This window comes from Kogia breviceps, chromosome 12 (genome assembly GCF_026419965.1).
Source record: "Kogia breviceps isolate mKogBre1 chromosome 12, mKogBre1 haplotype 1, whole genome shotgun sequence".
NCBI lineage: Eukaryota > Metazoa > Chordata > Mammalia > Artiodactyla > Physeteridae > Kogia > Kogia breviceps.
In genome coordinates this window covers 19,184,489-19,206,063 of record NC_081321.1, presented here as the reverse complement: position 1 = coordinate 19,206,063, position 21,575 = coordinate 19,184,489, and the positions used below count along the sequence as shown (strand labels likewise).

General features: G+C 38.9%; 1 protein-coding gene across 1 annotated transcript in view; it reads right to left on the bottom strand.

Annotated features, from left to right (window-relative positions):
* IRAG2 (inositol 1,4,5-triphosphate receptor associated 2) overlaps window positions 1–21,575 on the bottom strand; it is a 93,375-nt gene that overhangs the window by 48,320 nt on the left and 23,480 nt on the right. Inside the window, 6 exon segments of the mRNA XM_059080121.2 lie at window positions 4,824–4,986; window positions 5,413–5,527; window positions 16,078–16,241; window positions 17,259–17,360; window positions 18,125–18,259; window positions 20,206–20,305. Coding sequence (XP_058936104.1) covers window positions 4,824–4,986; window positions 5,413–5,527; window positions 16,078–16,241; window positions 17,259–17,360; window positions 18,125–18,259; window positions 20,206–20,305 — 779 coding nt within the window.

Here is a 21,575-nt window from a genome sequence, read left to right as displayed (position 1 = left end):
ATGAAAAAGACTGACATCACCAAACGCTGGGGTTGTGGATACCTGAAACTCCCACACATTGATGCGAGGAGTGTGAAATGCTACAAACTCTATGGAAAAGTGCTTGCAGTTTCTTAAAAAGTTAGAATTACAGCTCTACTATGATCTAATATCTCTGCTCCTAGATATTTATCCTAGGTTAAACAAAAACACAGGTCCACACACAGACCTATACACAGATGTTCATAGCAGTTTTCTCCCTAACAACCCAAAACTGTAAATATTAGGTTGGCCAAAAAAGTTCGTTCGGGTTTTTCCAGAAGATTATGGAAAATTATCTTGGCCAACCCAATAATGTAGATGTCCAATAACAGGAGAAAAGATAATCAAATTGTGGAATGTTCTTACAAAGAAATGTGGCTCAACCATGAAAAGGGCACCCCGTTGATAAACACAACACAGATACATACTATGCTGAAGGAAACACACGCAGACATACACAAAAGTATCCACTGTATAACTCAATTCTAGAACAGCCTGAACCAACCCACCAGTGATAGAAATCAGATCAGTGGTTGCTCCTTGTGGTGGTGAAGGTAGAAGTGGGGAGTAACTGGGAAGTAGCGCCGGGGAACTTCCTGGGGTTATAGAAGTTCTACGTTTCCATGGGCATTTGTCAGACTGGTTCCACAGTACACTTAAGATCTGAATGTTTTATGATCTGTTAATTACTCATCAATAACAAAGAATTTAAAAACTACAACAAGAATGAAAATAATGGGGCTTATAAAATAAATAGGGTTAGGAAGAGGCCACTAAAACACGTATATGCAACATTGTAACCAGAGCACTAACAAGCACAATTATTAGTAGCACTTAGGAAGATAATATAGCTCACTGAGACAGGCAACTTAAAACGGCTAAAGGCTGACCCCCAGGATCCTAGAAATGCACAAAAACAATGGAGTGGAAATGCTGGTACCACTTTAAATGGCACAGTGCTGATGGGGTGCTGAGAAAATGCAGATGGAAATGGAACTCTGAGGCAGTGGGGCTGCTACAGCAACGCAGGCAGGAATACAGCCCGCCGCAAAACGGAGCTCTGCGGGGCTGGGATGGCACACGTCTCCGGGAGGGAGGCCCAGGTGCAGACCCTTGTTTTTAATCCTCTCCTGCTGAAGGTTATAGTTCTATTCCTACCAATCCAGGTCCTATTCCCAGGAAAATTGTGAATGAAACGCCCATATTATCCTTACACATCTTCACCCATTTGTCAATCGTGAAAGAGATAGTTTACGTGATGGAAACATACTCTAGCAGGACAGACTGTACCCAGTAGGGCCAAGCATTGGCTACTGTTTGCATTCGTTACGTTATTTGTAAATTAACAACCCTGGCATTTTCTGGAAGAAGATACTGAGGCTCAGAGAGGGAAAGAGGTTTGCCCAACTTCATCAAAGTCTTTTGTCGACTTAGAATCTAGGTTTGCTTAACCTCAAATCCCATGTGCTCTTTATCTTTGTGCAATGCTTTCTCCTAAATGATTTCATCCATACCTGCCTCTTTCATTTGGGAAAACGTAGGCCCCCACCCCATCACAGCTGTCCAGCTGTATTTGACTTTGGTTCTGTCCTTCGTGCTCACCCCAACACCTACGTTTAAGTGTCTCCATCACCTGCATCCCCTTCCTGTCTCACTTCCCTCTTGTGTACTGACTGCTCAGGACATGTGGCTCTCATCTTGCGTTCATCCTCAAAGCCGTAGGCTGTTATCTGCCCCATACATCATGCCCTCCACGCTAAGAATAGCAAGCTAGAAGAGAGTTTCCCGTGAGTTCACCTAGGTGAAAGCCTTCTCTAAACTATAAAGTTCATATCAGATACTGTGGTTCAAATAAGGAATTATAATATACAGGAGCTTCTCAGGCTCTCTCCCCAAAGAAATATTTATGGTTTCTAAAGGAAATACCGTTTCACTCATTGTCTGTTGAATGAGCAAGTCAATGAAGATTTTGTGTAGATAAGGGTAAAAAAGGATGAATACTGAAGGGGTGATAGCTTGGATTAGATCATTTAGTCTATGTTTCCTGCACATTGGATTCACCCTAATATGTTGCATGCAGACCCTAGATCTAAAAAGCTTTATTCCTTTTTAAAGCAAACATTCATTTACATATGCACTGCTGCCTTTGTTAAGATACTTAGATACATAGGAAGAAGCAGAAGAAAGAAAATGTAAGTTACCATTCAAGAAATTTCGTAGTTCTAATGGTGCGTTTCAGGGGGCAAGCATGTACACTAATTACCTCATAAATCAGGCCAGTCCTGATGGCAACTGAGAACTTGAACAATATTATTTATTCAACATTAAATTCAGCTATCTCATCAAATGTCATAAGCAACTTCCTACTTCCAGTTTGTGAACACTGTCATTGACAATGACACAACAACTGTATCCTCACACAAGTTGCTAATGAACCTGTCTTAGAAGCAGCAGAAAGCAACTGCCATAACACTTAATGAATTTATGAAGCTAACCGGAAAGTTTCACAAGAACTAAATGGATTTAAATAGTTTTGTTGTCTGACTCAGAATTCAAATGTCTGACTCAGAATTCAAACAGTATGTGATGGCAGTGGTCATGGTGGAACGTGTGTGGATGTGTTTGTGTTATAACTGTCCTACCTTGTTGACGTTTGTTCACAGTCTATCAGGAAAATCTGCTCTATAGACTTTGTGAAAATATGTGCTACCCAAATTTCCCTCTTCTTATAAAGGTTGATTTTTTTTTTTTTTTTTTGCGGTACGCGGGCCTCTCACTGCTGTGGCCTCTCCCGTTGCGGAGCACAGGCTCCGGACGCGCAGGCTCAGCGGCCATGGCTCACAGGCCCAGCCGCTCCGCAGCATGTGGGATCTTCCCGGACCGGGGCACGAACCCGTGTCCCCTGCATCGGCAGGCGGACGCTCAACCACTGCGCCACCAGGGAAGCCCATAAAGGTTGGTTTTTAAGGGCATTATTAGAAAGATCTTCGTAAGCAAAGGGTCTTAAGAGCAAAATTTTGATAGGTATGACTTTTTTGGGCAGCAAAAGATACTAACAAGTAAAGGAGCTTAATAAAGCCTGGCAGATTGTGAGTAATTCAAGACAGAAAGGAAGCATCCACCCTACTTTATCCAGCCAGAAAAAAATACATGCATTCAACATAGGGCAGCTTTCATATTCTATTTTAAATGATATTAGGACCAATTATCCCCTGAGGATAGACTGGGAAGACACTAGCAAGTTCATAATACTGAGAATGTATATTTTGGAATAAGTTACAAAAGCTGACTTTTCCAAGAAGGTACTACAAACCATAGTAAGTTGGAGGAGGGGATAAATTGTTTTATAAAACTATGGGGTATAATATTGATTTAAGCAAAGGATAAAAATAACTGGATCAAAAGATTAGGCCTCTAAGCACAGTGCCTAAAGCAAACACACCATAAACCAAATTTGGAATGCCTTAATGAAGGCATGTTCATGGCTCAAAATTAACAACTCTAATCACAAGGGGACCTTCTCCAATGACCTCGGAGCAACACAGAAAAATGCCATAAAGATTATGTAACTTAGGGCTTCCCTGGTGGCGCAGTGGTTGCGAGCCCGCCTGCCGATGCAGGGGACACGGGTTCATGCCCCGGTCCGGGAGGATCCCACGTGCCGCAAAGCGGCTGGGCCTGCGAGCCATGGCCGCTGCGCCTGCGCGTCCGGAGCCTGTGCTCCGCAACGGGAGAGGCCACAGCAGTGAGAGGCCCGTGTAACGCAAAAAAAAAAAAAAAAAAAGATTATGTAACTTAAAGCATGCTTTGCATTGTCTGACAGAGTGAAGCAGAGTAAAATGACACTTACTGTTATGGAAAATGATCAAGTTCTACAAGGCTTAGAAAGAATAAAGTGTTGAATAACCACTGCTATTTTAGAACTAGCCAATTCCTTTAAACTCTTAAACAGCTTTCTCAGATAACAGTAGAAGGGTACAATAAATCCAAAACAAACACAAGTCTGAAAATTTCCATCACTAGCTTACCTTAAGCTTATATTTAGTTATTACCCAAACCAATAACTTTCTATAAAAAGAACCTTTATACTGCTAGAACGAGAAGCTGGCTGAACAAAAGCAGTTTTCTGATAAATAAACTTCATTTTTACTGAACCATATTTCTAGAATAAAATAAGCTTAAAAATAATCTGACATTTGTAATTTGACAATTGTCTTCTCACCTCAGTAAACGCTTATCTACTTTTAGGTAAAATGGCAAATGTTCTAGTTTTTAAAGTAAAATATATAGGTGAAGAACACACCATTTTAAAAGAATTTTCACACATATATAATATTTTGATACACATTAAATTCATAAGTATTTTGCTCAACTCTAAAATTACTGCTTAAAAGAAAATAGAGAGGCAGGGCCTCTTCTACCATATGATGGGTACAATCAAGCTAATAAAGTCAGAGTAGAATATGTAAACAATTTGCAAGTTCAACTATCTCACTCATACAAGATTTTTTTTCCATGTTTACTTTTACAGATATTGAGAGGTTTTGTTTAATTTTTAAAGAAATAACAGTCATGGAAAAATCCAGCTTGTAAGAGACAACCAAAAGGGAAAGTTAATGGTTAAATCCATCCACCTAGCCACTAGGCAGATCTCTCTGGAAGCCCATAACACTGCTTCTGGAGCCATTTCATCACCATGAATTCAGTAATATGTAATATTACTGTAATAATATTACAGTCCTCAGTAATATTCAGTCCTCAGAGCGGACTGAATTCAGACATAACAAATACTTGCTACTCACTTTTCGGTTTTCTTGTCTTCTGCTCAAGTGTCTGGCAAGTGTTCACTAACTCAGTATTTATAGTCTGGAGATTTCGTTGATCCGAAATTGCTTCCTCTAATTTACGCAGCAAAGGCTTAGCTTTTTCCCTGGCAGAGTGGGCTGCCTGATCTTCATCCTCCACCTGGATACCGACAGTTAATGCTGGATTTTAGCAGGGTGGCCGGGAAAGAAAGCAATTGAGCACTCACTCTTATTATGCACACGAAACTGAAAATGTGCTTTTCTTCTCAGGGAAGTGATAAGCCTCCACTGAACTTCTGCAATTCTGTGTTTGCATGGGCTTCGTATGCCTGAGCTATTTCTACAGCGGCTAAAGTCCTGGTATGTCAAGTCGCCTCTTTCTGCAAAGTTGCCTCTTTCATCAGCAGGCTGTTGACACCGCCTCTTACAACTCCCCCTTTACTTCCTCCGCTCACTGCTAGTCTAGAGGGACTGAACTTCGCAGTTCCTCTTTGTTTTTTTGGTTCCTCCTCCATTTTTACTTCAGGGTTTTAAGGACATCTGAGGAGACTTCCTGTGCATATAATGTAGTCAAAGGCCACCCTACCTGCTCCTCTGCCCCCTCCAACCATTGGCTGGCTTCTTGGACCTTCTTCCTGAGGATGGCTTCCTGGTTGACAGCATCCTCTTGCAGTTGTGTGATGCCTTCTAGTTGTTTCTTCCTAGTTAAAAAAAAGTCCAAACCACAAGCTGTCAGTGACATTTCAACTAAGAGTCACCCCCTTGGAAGTTATGACAAATTCAAACTTAATATACTTCCTCAGAGATGAGAGGAAAAAGTGAAAGTGTTTACATATAGATAAATGCTTCACAAATATAGAATTTTAATTAAGACAATCGTATTGATCACTTAGTCTGATAACCTCACTTTACAGATAATAACATTTAGTTTCCTATTCTACACTGGAATATTCAGTTCCCCAAAAGCTACATTCATAGTACTTAGCTACATTGGCACCACAATAAGGTCACTGTGACAGGTGCCATATTTACATATCACAGCTAGCTTTTTCAAAAAAAAAAAAAAAAAAAAGGAAAGGAAAGGAAAAGTGAAGAAGGGAAAAGAAAAAAGAGAGAAAAAAAGAAATAAGCACTTTGTTTCATGACCTTAGCCTTTTTCCTTAAGAATTGTCAGTTATGGTATAACTATGTGCCATGAGCACAGGAGGGGTTGCTCCCAAGAACAGACAAAAGTCAGCTATTAGTATTTCCACTGCAGTCCTCTCTTTTCTAAAGCCTTTCCCCTCCCTTTCTTCCTCACCCCAAATCTCTTAGTGTTGTTATGTTACTTCTCTTTTGGATCCAACTCTAATCCCCCAAATATATAAAAATGCATCTGTTAGCTGATGAGATTATTTAAACCATGCTATGTATCAATATATCAATGGCTATCTGGAAACAACTTGACCTGAATAAGGACCTTAGCTCAAGTGAATGAAAACCTTTCGGAGTTTCAAAGCAGTGAGGAAGACATCGTCAGGTTTAGGCCTTGTGCATACCTCTCAAATGTTAATACATAGTCAGAATCCCATTGAACATTGACATAAATCCAGCCCTGATTACAAGAAGGACCATATGAGAGACAAGGATGGTTTCAGAGAATGCTTTACCACTATGGTAAGCCAACAAACAAAACTCTAACCAAAAATAAAAACAACCTAACAACCTAAACACACATTCTACTGAGCATTGTTCAACAGCATGTAGTCAGTTTTTTCTTTTTTTTTTTAAATTGTGGTCAAGAACATTTAACGTGAGATCTACCCTCTTAACACTTTAAAATGCACAATACAGTACTGTTTTTGTTTTGTTTTTTTTAATTATTTATTTATTTATTTTTGGCTGTGTTGGGTCTTCGTTGCTGTGCAAGGGCTTTCTCTAGTTGCGGCGAGCGGAGGCCACTCTTCATCGCGGTGCGCAGGCCTCTCACTGTTGCAGCCTCTCTTGTTGCGGAGCACAAGCTCCAGAGGCGCAGGCTCAGGAGTTGTGGCTCACGGGCCTAGTTGCTCCGTGGCATATGGGATCTTCCCAGACTAGGGCTCGAACCCGTGTCCCCTGCATTGGCAGGCAGATTCTCAACCACTGTGCCACCAGGGAAGCCCAGTACTGTTAACTATAAGTGCAATGTTGTACAGCAGGTCTCTAGAACTTATTCATCTTGTGTAACTGAAACTTTATACCTGTTGAATTACAACCATCCATTTCCCCTTCCCAAGCCCCTGGAAACCACCATTCTACTCCCTGCTTCAGTAAGTTTGACTATTTTAAATACCTCATGTAATCGGAATCATGCAGTATTTGTCCTTCTCTGACTGGTTTATTTCATTTTTTATAATATCCTCAAGATTCATCCACATTGTCACATGTGGCAAAATTTCTTTCTTTTTTGAAAAGCTTTCAAAAACATTTTTTTAAAAAAGCTGAATAATATTTCGTTGAATGTATATACCATATTTTCTTTATTTATTCATCCTTAATGAACATTTCGATTGTTTCCACACCTCGGCTATTATGACTAATGCTGCAATGAACATGAGTGTGCAAATATCTTTTCGAGATTTAACTTTGAATTCTTTTGGATATATACCCAGAAGTGGGATTGCTGGATCATATGGTAGTTCTATTTTTAATTTTTTGAGAACCTCCAAACTGTTTTCCATAGCAGTTGCACCATTTTACATTCCTACCAACAGTATACAAGGGTTTCAATTTCCCTATACCCTTGCCAACACTTGGTATCTTTGGGGTTTTTTTTTTTTTATAATAGCTTTCCTAACAGGTGTGATTCATTCATCATTGTGAATGACTCATTGTGGTTTTTATTTGCATTTCCCTGATGACTAGTGATGTGGAACATCTTTTCATGTACTTGTGGCCAATTTTATATCTTCTTTGGAAAAATGTCTATTCAATTCTTTTGCCCATTTTTAAATTGAGGATTTTTATTGAGTTCTAGAAGTTCCTTCTATATTTTGAATATTAACCTCTTTTCAGATACATGGTTTGCAAATATTTTCCCCCATTCAATAGGTTTACCTTTTCACTCTGTTAAATCTTTTGTTGTGTGTTTTTTAGTCTGATGTAGACCTATGTGCATATTTTTTCTTCTGTTGCTTGTGCCTTTGGTTTCATATCCAAGAAAGTATTGCCAAGACCAATGTCATGCAGCTTTTCCCCTAAGTTTTCTTCTAGGAGCTTTACAGTTTTAAGCCTTATGTTTCAGTCTTCAATCCATTTTGAGTTGATTTTTGTATATGGTGTATGATAGGGTTCATCTTCATTCTTTTGCATGTGGATATCCAGTTTCCCCAGTATCATTTGTTGAAAAGACTATCCACTCCCCATTGTGTATTCTTGGCACCCTACTTGAAGATCAGTTGACCATACATGTGAGAGTTTATTTCTGGACACTCTATTCTATTCCATTGGTCTGTAGCTTTGTAATATATTTTGAAATCAAAACGTGTGACACCTCCAGTTTTGTTCTTCTTTCTCAAGATTGTTTTGGTCCTTTGTAGTTCCATATGAATATTAGGATTGTTCTTTTCTATTACTGTAAAAAAATGTCATTTGAATTTTGGTAGAGATTGCACTGAATCTGTAGATTCTTTCGGGTAGTATGGACATCTTAACAACATTAAGTCTTCCAATCCATAAACACAAGATGTCTTTCCATTAATTTGCATCTTCTTTGATTTATTTCAGTGTTGTTTTATAGTTTTAGGTACACAAGTCTTTATCTCCTTAAAATTTATTCTTATTTTAGTCTTTGGATACTATTTTAAATAGGATTGTCTTCTGTTTCCTTTTAATAAAGTTTATTATTAGTGTATAAAAATGCAACTGATTTTTGTATGTTGGTTTTGTATGTTGCCACTTTGCTGAATTTGTTAGTTCTTACTGCTTTTTGTGGAGTCTTTCTATATACAGATCATGTCATCTCCAGAGATGATTTTACTACTTCCTTTCCAATGTGGATGCCTTTTATTTCTTTTTCTTGCCTAATTGCTCAAGCTAGTGCTTTCAGTACTATGTTGCATAGTAGTGGTGAGAATGAACATGCTTGAGCTGTTTCTCATCTTAGAGCAAAAGCTTTCAGTCTTTCACCATTGAGTATGATGTTAGCTGTGGGCTTTTCACATATGACCTTTATTATGTTGAGGTTGTTTCCTTCTATTTCTAGTTTTTTGAATATTTTTATCATGAAAGGTGTTGAATCTTATCAAAAGCTTTTCTGCATCAATTTAGATGATAATGTGCTATTTATCCATCATTTTGTTAATGTGGTGTATCATATTAATTGATTTTCATATGTTGAACCATCTTCTATCCCAGGGATAAATCTCCCTTGGTCATGGAGTATCAACTTTTTAATGGGCTGTTTAAAATGGTTTACTAGTATTTTGTTGAGGATTTTGTATCTATATTCATCAAGGATGAATAGTTTTCTTGTAATGTCTTTGGTTTTGGTGTCAGAATAATGCTGCCCTCATAAAATGAACCAGGAAGTGATCCCTCATCTTCAATTTTTTGAAACTGTTTCAGAAGGACTGACATTAATTTTCTTTTAATGTTTGGTGATTCACCAGTAAAGTCATATGGTCCTGGATTTTTATTGGTTGGGAGTTTTTTGAATACTGCTTCAATCTCTTTACTAGTTATTAGTCTGTTCGGATTTTATGTTTCTTCCTGGTTCAGTCTTGATAGGTTGTATGTTTCTAGGAATTTATCCATTTCTTCAAGGTTTTCCAATTTATTGCTGTATAATTGTTCACAGCTGTCTCTTATGTCCCATTTTCCCCCTGGTGGCATCAATTTTAATGTCTCTTCTTTCATTTCTCATTTGAGTTTTCTCTTTTCCTTAGCCGAGCAAAAGATTTTCAATTATGTTTATCTTTTCAAAAACAAACAAATCCAGTTTCACTGATTTTTTTAAAATGTTGTTATATTATCTATTTTGTTTATTTCTGCTCTAATCTTTATTATTTCCTCCCTTGTGCTTACTTTGGACTTAGTTTTTTCTTTTTTTCTTTTTTTTTATAGTTCCTTGAGGTGTAAAGTTAGGTTGTTTGAGATCTTTCTTCTTTTTTTTTTTTTTTGCTGTGCGGTGCAGCTTGCAAGATCTCAGTTCCCCAACCAGGGATTGAACCTGGGTCATGGCAGTGAAAGCCCAGAATCCTAACCACTAGGTCACCAGGGAACTCCCAAGATCTTTCTTCTTTTTAATGTAGGTATTTATCACTATTAACATCCCTCTTGGTACCACTTTTGCTGCATGCCTTAAGTTTTGATATGTTGTCCCCATTTTTGTCTCAAGATAGTCTCTGATCTCCCTTTTAATTTCTTTTTTGGGGTTGTTCAGCAGTATGTTGTTTATTTTCCACTTTTCCTTCTGCTACTGATTTCTTCTATTCTATTGTGTTTGGAAAAAAATACTATGATTTTAATCTTCTTAAATTTGTTAAGACTTGTTTTGTGACCCAATATGTGATCTAGCCTGGAGAATGTTCCAGGTGCACCTGAGAATGTATCAATATATTCTGTAGCTATTTGGTGGAAATGCTTTATTATGTCTGTTAGGTCCATTGTATCTACAGTATTGCTCAAGTGTGCTGTTTCCTTATTGATCTTCTGTCTCAATGTTCTTTCCATTATTGAAAGTGGGGTATTGAAGTCTTCTACAATTACATTATATTGCTATCTATTTCTCCCTTTAATTCTGCCAATGTTTGCTTTATATATTTAGGTGCTCTGATATTGGGTGCAATTATATTTATAATTGTATCTTCCTGGTGAATTGACTCATCATTCTATAATATTCTTTGTCTCTTGTGACAGATTTTGACTTACAGTCTATTTTTTTGGACATAAGTATAGTCATCCCTGTTCTCTTTTGATTAGCATTTGCACATAATACCTTTTACCACACCTTCACTTTCAGCCAATATGTGTTCTTAAATCTAAACTGAGTCTCTTAGAACAGTAGGGAGATGCCTTAGAAAACTAAAATAGAGCTACCATTTCAACCAACAATCCCACTCCTGGGCATATATCTGGAGAAAACCATAATTCGAAAAGATACAGGCCCCCCAATGTTCATTGCAACACTATTTACAATAGCCAAGACATGGAAGCAACCTAAATGTCCATCAACGGATGAATGGATAAAGAAGATGCAGTATACATGTACAATGGAATATTACTCAGCCATTAAAATGAATGAAATAATGCCATTTGCAGCAACATGGATGGACCTAGAGATTATCATATTAAGTGAAGTAAGTCAGATAGAGAAAGACAAATATCATATGATATCGCTTATATATGGAATCTAAAAATATGTCACAAATGAACTTATTTACAAAAGAGCAACAGACTCACAGACTTCGAAAAAAAACTTATGGTTATCAAAGGGGAAAGGTGGGGGGAAGGCATAAATTAGGAGTTTGGAATTAACATATATACACTACTATATAAAATAGATAATCAACAAAGACCTACTGTATAGCACAGGGAACTCTACTCAATATTCTGTAATAACCTAAATGGGAAAAGAATCTGAAAAAGAATGGATATATGTATATGTTTAACTGAATCACTGCTGTACACATGAAACTAACACAACATTTTAAATCAACCATACTCCAATATAAAATAAAAATTTTTTCAAAAAATGAGTCTCATAGACAGAATATAGTTGGGTCTTGTTTTTTAATCCATTCAATCCGCTCTACGTCTTTTGATTTGGGAGTTTGATCTATCTACATTTAAAGTAATTATTGATAGGGAGGGACTTACCATTGCCATTTGGTTAATTGTTTTCTGTCTTGTAGTTCTTTTGTTCCTTTTTTCCTGTCTTCCTTTGTGTTTCATTGATTTTTTAAAATATTGATATGTTTTCCTTTCTTTTTCTTTTGTGTATCTTTTATAGGTATTTTCTTTATAGTTACCATGGGGCATACATAAAACATGTTACAGTTATAGTAACCTATTTTAAGCTGATAACAACTTAACTTCAATCACATACAAAAAAACCTACACTTTTACCTCTTTGCTCCATTTTATGTTTGATGTCACAATTTATATCTTTTTATATAGTATACCATTAACAAGTTTTTATACTTTTGTTTATAATACTTTTTAGAAACTTTTATCCTAGAATTAAAAATGATTTACTATGCTTGCCTACATATCTACCTTTACCAGTGAATCTTATACTTTAATATGCTCTCATATTGCTGTTTAAGGTCCTTTTGTTCCAACTTGAAGAACTCCTTTTAGCATTTCTTGTAAGGCAGGCCCAGTGGTAATGAACTTCCTCAGCTTTTGTTTGTATGGCAAAGTCTTTATATCACCTTCATTTGTGAGGGACAGTTAGTTTTGCTAGGTATGGTGCTCTTGGTTGGTAGTTCTTTACTTTCAGTACTTCAAATATATCATCCCGGGGCTTCCCTGGTGGTGCGGTGGTTGAGAGTCCGCCGGCCGATGCAGGGGACGAGGGTTCGTGCCCCAGTCTGGGGAAGATCCCACATGCCGCGGAGTGGCTAGGCTCATGAGCCATGGCCGCTGAGCCTGTGCGTCCAGAGCCTGTGCTCCACAACAGGAGAGGCCACAACAGTGAGAGGCCCGCGTATTGCCAAAAAAAAAAAAAAAAAAATATATATATATATATATATATATATATATATATATATATTTCAGGATCTCTATTTGGTGATCTGTTATTGAAAAAAAATCTCTTCTCACTGATCTCACTGCTTTCACTCTTGCCCTCGATAGTCAATTCTCGACATGGCAACCAGAATGATTTTTCGAAACACAAGTTATATTACTTCCCTGCTTGTAATCCTCCAATTGCTTCCCATCTACTCAGAATAAAACCCCAATTCCTAAACATGAACTGCAAGGCTGTGGACCTGACCCCTGCCTATCCTTCTGACCTCATCTCCTACCACCGCCCAGCACTCATTCCACCCCTGTCATGCCGGCCTTCTGCTGCTCTTCAAACATACCAAGCTCATTACAACCCCAGGGCCTGTGCACTAGCTATTTCCTCTGCCTAGAACACTCCCCAGATCATCACATAGCTCACTCTCTCACATCATTTATCTACTCAATTTATCATTCCTCAAACAGGCCTTTCCTGACCATTCTTTCTAAAATTAGGTCCTGGTCATTCTTGGTCTTCTTATCCTGCTTTAATTTTCTTCATATCACTTACTACTCCCTGGGATTATATTATATAATTATAATGTTTGTTCATTATCTGTGTCCCTTAATAGATGTTAGTTTCATGGAGGTAGAGATTTCTGTCCTATTTTCTATAATTTCCTAGCATTTAGGGGGAAAAAAATTCTGGCAGCGAGGTGGCACTTGGATGTACAAAATGATGACATGTTTTTCTCACCAAGCCCTCCAAAAGCCTTCTTTTTTTTCTTTCACTGCCTCTCGTTGCCTCACTCAATTCTTTCCATTCCTCAGCACTGGAGTCTGTTTATCTTGCACCCAAATGGAAGGAAGCTTTCTCCTCAGCAAACAGCTAACTCCTGAAAGTTTTTTGTTTTGTTTTTTTTTTTTTTTGCGGTACACAGGCCTCTCACTGTTGTGGCCTCTCCTGTTGTAGAGCGCTTCTTTCACTGCCTCTCGTTGCCTCACTCAATTCTTTCCATTCCTCAGCACTGTAGTCTGTTTATCTTGCACCCAAATGGAAGGAAGCTTTCTCCTCAGCAAACAGCTAACTCCTGAAAGGTTTTTTTTTTGTTTTTTGTTTTTTGTTTTTTTTTTTTTTTGCGGTACACAGGCCTCTCACTGTTGTGGCCTCTCCTGTTATAGAGCGCAGGCTCCGGACACACAGGCTCAGCGGACATGGCTCACGGGCCCAGCCACTCCACGGCATGTGGGATCTTCCCGGACCGGCGCACGAACCTGTCCCCTGCACCGGCAGGCGGACTCTCCACCACCGCGCCACCAGGGAAGCCCCCTGAAAGTTTACTTTTAATAAATATTTCCTACTTCATTTAAATATAGAATTCCCTCTCACCACCACAAAATACTTCACTCATGTTCTTATTCATAGTTAATACCTATAGCCAAATCATTTTGTGTGCAGCCTCTATATGGCTTTGTGTCTTTTAAATTATGTTTAGAAGGCAGGGGCTAAGCCATCCTTCCATTGATAAGTATTATTTTGCCCAATGCTAGGTTCCTAGAATATTATTAATAAATATTACATTAGATTTTAAAAAGTAGAAGGTGGGGGATTAAGAGTTGAAAGAATATAGGTTTTGAAGGAGACCATATCTAGGCCTGATCCCAGCTGTCACTTAACCCCACCAGGGTGACCTCTCTGGAGATAAATGTGTGTCAAATTCTTAGCACTACATGCAACACAATGAGCTCTCAACAAACCGTACCTACTATTATTTAACTGGGCCGTTCATGTGTCTAATAGGATAATACAGAAAATTCACTTACTCCTAGATGAATCTAGTGCAGGCCTCTCTCCAAATAGTTCTTTGTTGCTAAACAGAAGAATTTCAATGCTCCCTTTTGTGGAGACAGTATCTGTGTAAGGAAGCTGCATATCTATTTAACCCATGCCTTTACCACTATCGGGAAGTCTGGGCTCCCGGTTTCTTAGGGAAAGCAGAAAATCATCTTCTTGAGAGTTCCTTCTGGTATTAAACTCTCTCTGGGGCTTCCCTGGTGGCGCAGTGGTGGAAAGTCTGCCTGCCGATGCAGGGGACACGGGTTCGTGCCCCGGTCCGGGAAGATCCCACATGCCGCGGAGCGGCTGGGCCCGTGAGCCATGGCCGCTGAGCCTGTGCGTCTGGAGCCTGTGCTCCGCAACGGGAGACGCCACAACAGTAAGAGGCCCGCGTACCAGAAAAAAACAAAAACAAAAAAACTGTAAACTCTCTCTGATACCTAGTTTCCTTATTTGGGGGGGGAATAAAATAGTTTCTTCTTGCAATTTTCTTTCAGCAATCTTGATCTCTAAGTACATTTTTTTCCTTTACTTTATTCAAATTCAAAATACACCCATATTGGGCTTCCCTGGTGGCACAGTGGTTGAGAGTCCGCCTGACGATGCAGGGGACGTGGGTTCGTGCCCCAGTCCGGGAAGATCCCACATGCCGCAGAGCGGCTAGGCCTGTAAGCCATGGCCGCTGAGCCTGCGCGTCCAGTGCCTGTTGCTCCACAGAGGGAGAGGCCACAACAGTGAGAGGCTTGCATAATGCAAAAAAAAATAAAATAAAATTTAAAAAAAAACAAAATACACCCATATTCATTCATTCAGTCAGTCAAAAAGCATTTCTTAAGGGAATGCTAAGTAAGGCATTAGCAGCTACATAAATAGTGGTTAACAAGAGATCTAACCCCTGTCCTTGTTTAGTATGTGGTTTACATAGTGACAAATTTCGAGAGTTTTCCCCAGAAAACATAATAATTAAGGGGAATTCCCTGGCAGTCCAGTGGTTAGGACTCCGTGCTTTCACTGAGGGCGAGGGTTCAATCCCTAGTCGGGGAACTAAGATCCCACAAGCCGTGCAGTGCAGCCATAAATACATACATACATACATACACACATACATAAAACACAGGTACTTAAAAAAAAAAGAATTAAGGTGAGAGGAAGGATAAGATTTTAAGTCACTTTACATTTAGAGTCTTCTATTCCCTATGACTTCTTTTACTTGAAATTTAACTGACTAGGGCTCAATGTAATGCATTGTACCCTGAGATGGAACATAAAGCCCAATGGGATAGGAGTCAACAGCCCCAGCATCAAGTCCTTCCATTAACAGAGCTAGTCATAGATTTTCCATTAATAACTCTCAGGTCTTGATCAATTCACTTTACATCCTTTTGCCCCAGTCCTCTGTAAAATTATGAGGTTTTACTAAATAATCTCTAAGGCCCCTCTGGTTAAAAGAATTCTACATTCTGATTCCAAACTCCTTCTCTAGGGAAAAATAACTCAATATACGGATTTCCATAGATTTCAAGTTTACTACTTGCAATTTTGAATATATAAGTCAATTTCATACTCTTTCACAACCCAAAATTGTCAGACAAAATGTCTTCCCTGAAAAAGTGTCATCTGAAATCAAGGTATACAACTTGAAAAAGGTAAACTGAATGCCATGGCACAATTACAAACATGTTATGTATATAAAGCATGGGTTTCTTATATATAAGGGATCATCACCTGGGAAGAAATTCTTTTCTGAAATAAAAATATTCCAGCCTGATTCTCTTCAAAATCTCTATCAATTTGGCAAACTCTTTATCAAGGGATTCTTTGTGGTTTCTCAAGCTGTTCAGCATTAATATACAAAGATTTAGCTTCTCTTCCTTGATATATTTGAATTCCTATAAGAAGAGTCACAAAACAAACTCCACTGTTCCAATGTTAACTATAAAGAAATAACAGGCAATATTACATGCTGTGGCCATTCCCACCTCAATAGCATTCAGTGTTACTGGACTCTAAAATTCTAATTGAACAGATACCAATTCGCAGTTGCCTACAGATTGATTATCTTGTGCGTTGATTATCTCAGTTTAACAAGTACGTATTAGGTACCCATAGCGTGCCTAGAATTGAGCTTTGCTTTCTTTTTCTTAAGATACGTGACCATTTCATCAATAATCACAATTGCTTTAGAATATAATGGGACTAGGAAATGCAATAAAATCAGTATTTGTTGATTACCATATTCAGACACACATTAAAAACCTTTTTAAAAAGGTAAATTTGGCAAGGGCTGAAATTAATATTCCAGAGTTTTCAGAGTTTACTTCATGCTTTAGCTTAACTCAGGGGGCTGAGAGATGTTAGGAAGTCGTCTGGCAGTCAAGAAGCAGAGATAATAAGTGATGGATAAGTTAAAGAGATTTCTTTTTATATGCTTCCTTTCTAACAAAACTGGAACTAGCTACCTAAGAAGTTTCCATTTTTGATATTCTGCTAATTTTTGGTATGTCAGAGTCTCAGGAATAAGATTCTTTTGCACAATAATCATTCTATCAAAGTTAGAGAATTTTGATAGGAAAAATTCAAGCTTAGACTAACCAGTCCTCACAAGGATTCAAATAAAATACACTTTTAATTAAATCAGCTTATTTACTCTTTGTCTCTCCAAGGCATATCCCATACCCTCACATTCTCTCTCTCTCTTTCGTTTGTCACCCTCACACCCACACACACTTATCGTAACCATCACACTCTTACTGTCACCCCCATACACACACTCCACACACATCACCAGAATGAGATGGCAGAACACTACAATAAAGTCTTAGAAATGATACTGTGTATAATAAGCATTACCTGGGTTAAGAAAGTAGAAGAAAAACCAGGAAAATCACAAAATATAGAACACTTACAGTAAACTTGTTCTCCCACTTTTCTTTCACAGGAATTTCTGGATTAGTTACCCACTGTAGAGAACTATCAATGAGTGTTTCAACTTCAGAAATATCTTCATGCTGAAAAAGAGTTCCACATCTTCAACTAGGAATTCATATGAATTCATATGAAAGCCATATGCAATTATATAAGAAGAAGTAATTTAGACAAGGTTTTATACAGGTAATTTAGGAAGCCACGAGAGAGAGTTTCTTGTCATCTAAGGCCACCCAGTGACTTTCCTTTATCTCAGGATGTTGCCATGTGTAGATGCTAACTCTCGTCAGGTGCCCTGTACATGCTGAATATATTGGATAGAACTGTTTTCCAGAATAAAACCTACCCATTTTCATTCCCCTCTCAAATAGAAGGAAACAAACATTTTCATGGATTTTTTTCATTTGTCAAACTAAATACTACCTACAATATACTAGGTACTGTGAAAGGGACTGGAGATACCAACATGAAAATGTTGTTCTCTGTTTTTTCTGACCATCTAGAGTTTCCAGTCAAAAATCAAAACGGAGAAGGAGGTATTAGCTATTAGCTAGAAGGAAACTGTTCAACAGATACTGCATCTTCAGCCCTTTGACACTAAAGATTAACCTGTAGGAAAAATAAGCTTAGCAATCCATATCTAACGGTCAACTTGTTAGTCCTGATTGACCCAGAACTAGAAGATCCACATCAGGAAGGTTTGAGAAAAATCTTCTCATTTCGTAGTAGGATAAATTTGGGTCCCAACACACAGATATGCTTGTGCTCAGCAAACAGGCTGTAGGTCAATTATCTGCAGACGTTCCTGGCCGGTGAAACAGCACAATATGTAGATGTTACACAATACCAGCTTCTGAAGCATAGCTGTGAACTCCACTCCCTTTTGTTCAACTTCTCTCAGTAACAGCAGCATTTCTTGGTCCATCATTGTGTCCAGAGACGACAAGCTGATTAAATTGCACTGCCGCTTGGTTTCACTGTTCTGAAACAATTACCAAAACGTCCACAACTCTGTCATCTTAATAAAGAACATGATTTTTATTTTATGAAAATGATGCCCATGGGTCAATGTAATTATCCCCATCAAATAGTTCTAAATAGTCTTATGAAATCCTCCTAATATCCCCCCAAAATTGTTTTCATTTTCTCTCTTAGATGGCTTTAACTTAACATTTACTCATTCTTAAGGAAAATTCATGTATCCAATAGATAACATTTACATGTAGGTCATATTTTATGGCTCTAATTTTATGCAAAGAGGGGAAGGGAAATAAATTCACAGAAAAAAAAAACTGCTGAGGGGCATTCAATAAATCCCATTGAAAACAGACTGGTTTCTTTTGTCTGTCCTCCACTCATAGAAGATACCCTCAGATGAAATTTCACAAAGCAAATTTCTTATACGTCTCTCAAAGCCTCTATGTCCTGTCATATTTTAGATATATGACAACAAATTTAACTTTCTTCTTGCTATCTGTTGGAAGAAGATCATAGGGCTCTTATTCCAGATTCCAATTAGAAGGCAAAGACTTCCTAATCCATTAGTGCGATAAACTTCAGAGCCAAAACATTGCCAGCTGTTTAACCCCTGTTCAGAACTATAAAGCTTTATAGGCTGGCATCTTGGCATCATTATTATCTTGGAGGACAGGGGATAAAAACACATTGCCGTGGCAGATTTGCCACCACTTCATTCAGTCTGGCAGTTTGGCTGGGTATCAAAAACGCAGTAAAAATGATGAGTATTTGAAAGAGAATGTCAGGAAAGCACAGCCCTCAGCAGAATGCTCAAGGCTGCCTGAGACGGCCTTAGGTGAAGGCAGCATATGTTGCCCTGCATCCTTGGCAGGAGAAATTCAAACAGCATTTGCCCCAAGGACATTCTCTCCTTTCAAGGTCATATCACAGCTGTCAACAGGAGGACATTCTGGTCATATCCATCATCTACCCAACATGGAAAGACCATCAAAGTAGCGAAAAAAAGCAATTTGCTAATAATAAAACATTTCCTAACATAACAAGCACAAAACTGGAAAGTACAAAGGAGTAAAAATATAGTAGGGAGGTGGGTCCCAACATTTCATCCACAAGAAATCTTTCGACTGTTTCCTCCCCTATTGTAAAGAAATGGGTCTACGAACAAACTGGAGATTTTTTTTTTTTTTTTTTTTTTTTGTGGTACGCGGGCCTCTCACTGTTGTGGCCTCTCCCGTTGCAGAGCACAGGCTCCGGACACACAGGCTCAGCGGACATGGCTCACGGGCCCAGCCGCTCCGCGGCATGTGGGATCTTCCCGGACCGGGGCACGAACCTGTGTCCCCTGCATCGGCAGGCGGATTCTCAACCACTGCGCCACCAGGGAAGCCCCAAACTGGAGATTTTAAAGCAACAATTCATTTTGCCATTTTAAAATTAACCCAAAACAAATAAAAATGCTAATTTATGTTCAGAACATAATAATCAATGTCATTAATTTGGGTTGGTACAATTACATCCTAAAGCAAAGAAATTTCATCTTGTTTCTGATCATCTTTATTTTTGGTAGATACATTTACTTTGGGGGTTTGGAGAAATACTAAAATTAGTTCATGGATCTCTACCGCTATCTTTCAGACCCCAGGTTGGGGATCACTGAAGGTAGTTTGTTCTGAAAAATATAAAGAATATAAAGATTTCTAAAGTCCAGATTCACTGAACACACATTTCCACAACTCCATGCTGGAGTCTCACTATAGTTTTCAGCCATAACTTGAAAAAGATCTGTTCTTCCAGACTAAGAGACTTTAGACTTAGGTTCTATAAACTATCAACAGATTCCCTCAAAATATCATGAGTGCTTTTCAGCAAGCTACAGAACTTCACTTAATAGCAGGCTATCCCATGTGGTGATTATTTTTTAAAGCCTTCCATTTGATGATAATTACCTACCTCTGCAGACTGAGCAAGAATGAGTTCACAATGTAGAGATTTTTCTCCTTCAGAGTTGACACTCTTATGCTCTCCACTGACATTCAACTGGATTCCATTCCTTGGGGGGAAAAAAAGAACAAAAACAGTAGTCGTCTGGTTAGGTATGCCTCCAATATTATGTTTTAAGTCACCAGAATAAGGTTTATTTATCACCAAACAATCAGTAAGCACCCATGTGTGCCAAGGATGTATAAGGTACCTAAGAATACAGAGCAGAATAAGAGGTAGTCCCTGGGACTTCCCTGGTGGCGCAGTGGTTAAGAATCCGCCTGCCAATGCAGGGGACATAGGTTCGAGCGCTGGTCTGGGAAGATCCCACATGCGCAGAGCAGCTAAGTCCGTGCACCACAACTACTGAGCCTGGGTTCTAGAGCCCACAAGCCACAACTACTGAGCCCACGTCACAACTACTGAAGCCTGCGCACCTAGAGCCCGTGCTCCGCAACAAGAGAAGCCACTGCAGTGAGAAGCCCACACATGGCAACAAAGAGTAGCCCCGGCTCGCTGCAGCTAGAGAAAGCCTGCATGCAGCAACGAAGACCCAACACAGCCATACATACATACATACACACATAGAAAGAGGTAGTCCCTGTCCTCTAGGAGCTGCACACACTAATGACTCCAGGTGGTTGCAAACAGGCAAGCTATATTTTCTTTTTTTTAAAGAATTGGAGCCAATAGTTAAAATTGTTTAAATTTTCACTGAAAAATCTAGATTTCTGGCTTTTCTTTAAAAAATGGGAACATGTTGCCACACTGGGTCCATATATTCTTTTTTTTTTTTTTTTTTTTTTTTTTTTTTTTTGCGGTACACGGGCCTCTCATTGTTGTGGCCTCTCCCGTTGAGGAGCACAGGCTCTGGACGCACAGGCTCAGTGGCCATGGCTCACGGGCCCAGCCGCTCCGCAGCACGTGGGATCCTCCCGGACCGGGGCACGAACCCGCGTCCCCTGCATTGGCAGGCGGACTCTCAACCACTGCGCCACCAGGGAAGCCTGGTCCATATATTCTTGATGTAACAATTATCTGGAGCTAAGCAGAGTAAGCCCCCATCTTTACCTGGATAATGCACTTTCCTCATCGTCACTTCCCTAATGTAAGTATGTGCATTTACCTCACTGACTGTACTCATTTTTGTTACCTATGGACTCCTGGAGTAGCATGTGACACATAATCAGAAACCAACGATTATAATATATGGTAGTGGGTGCTAGGAAAGAGGTCAGAACAACGTACCATGCACGAATTCAGAAGGATTACTTAATCTCAAGGTATCAGAAAAGCAAGGAAGGGTAAGGCAGGGTAATGGAAAACTTGTGAAGGAATTC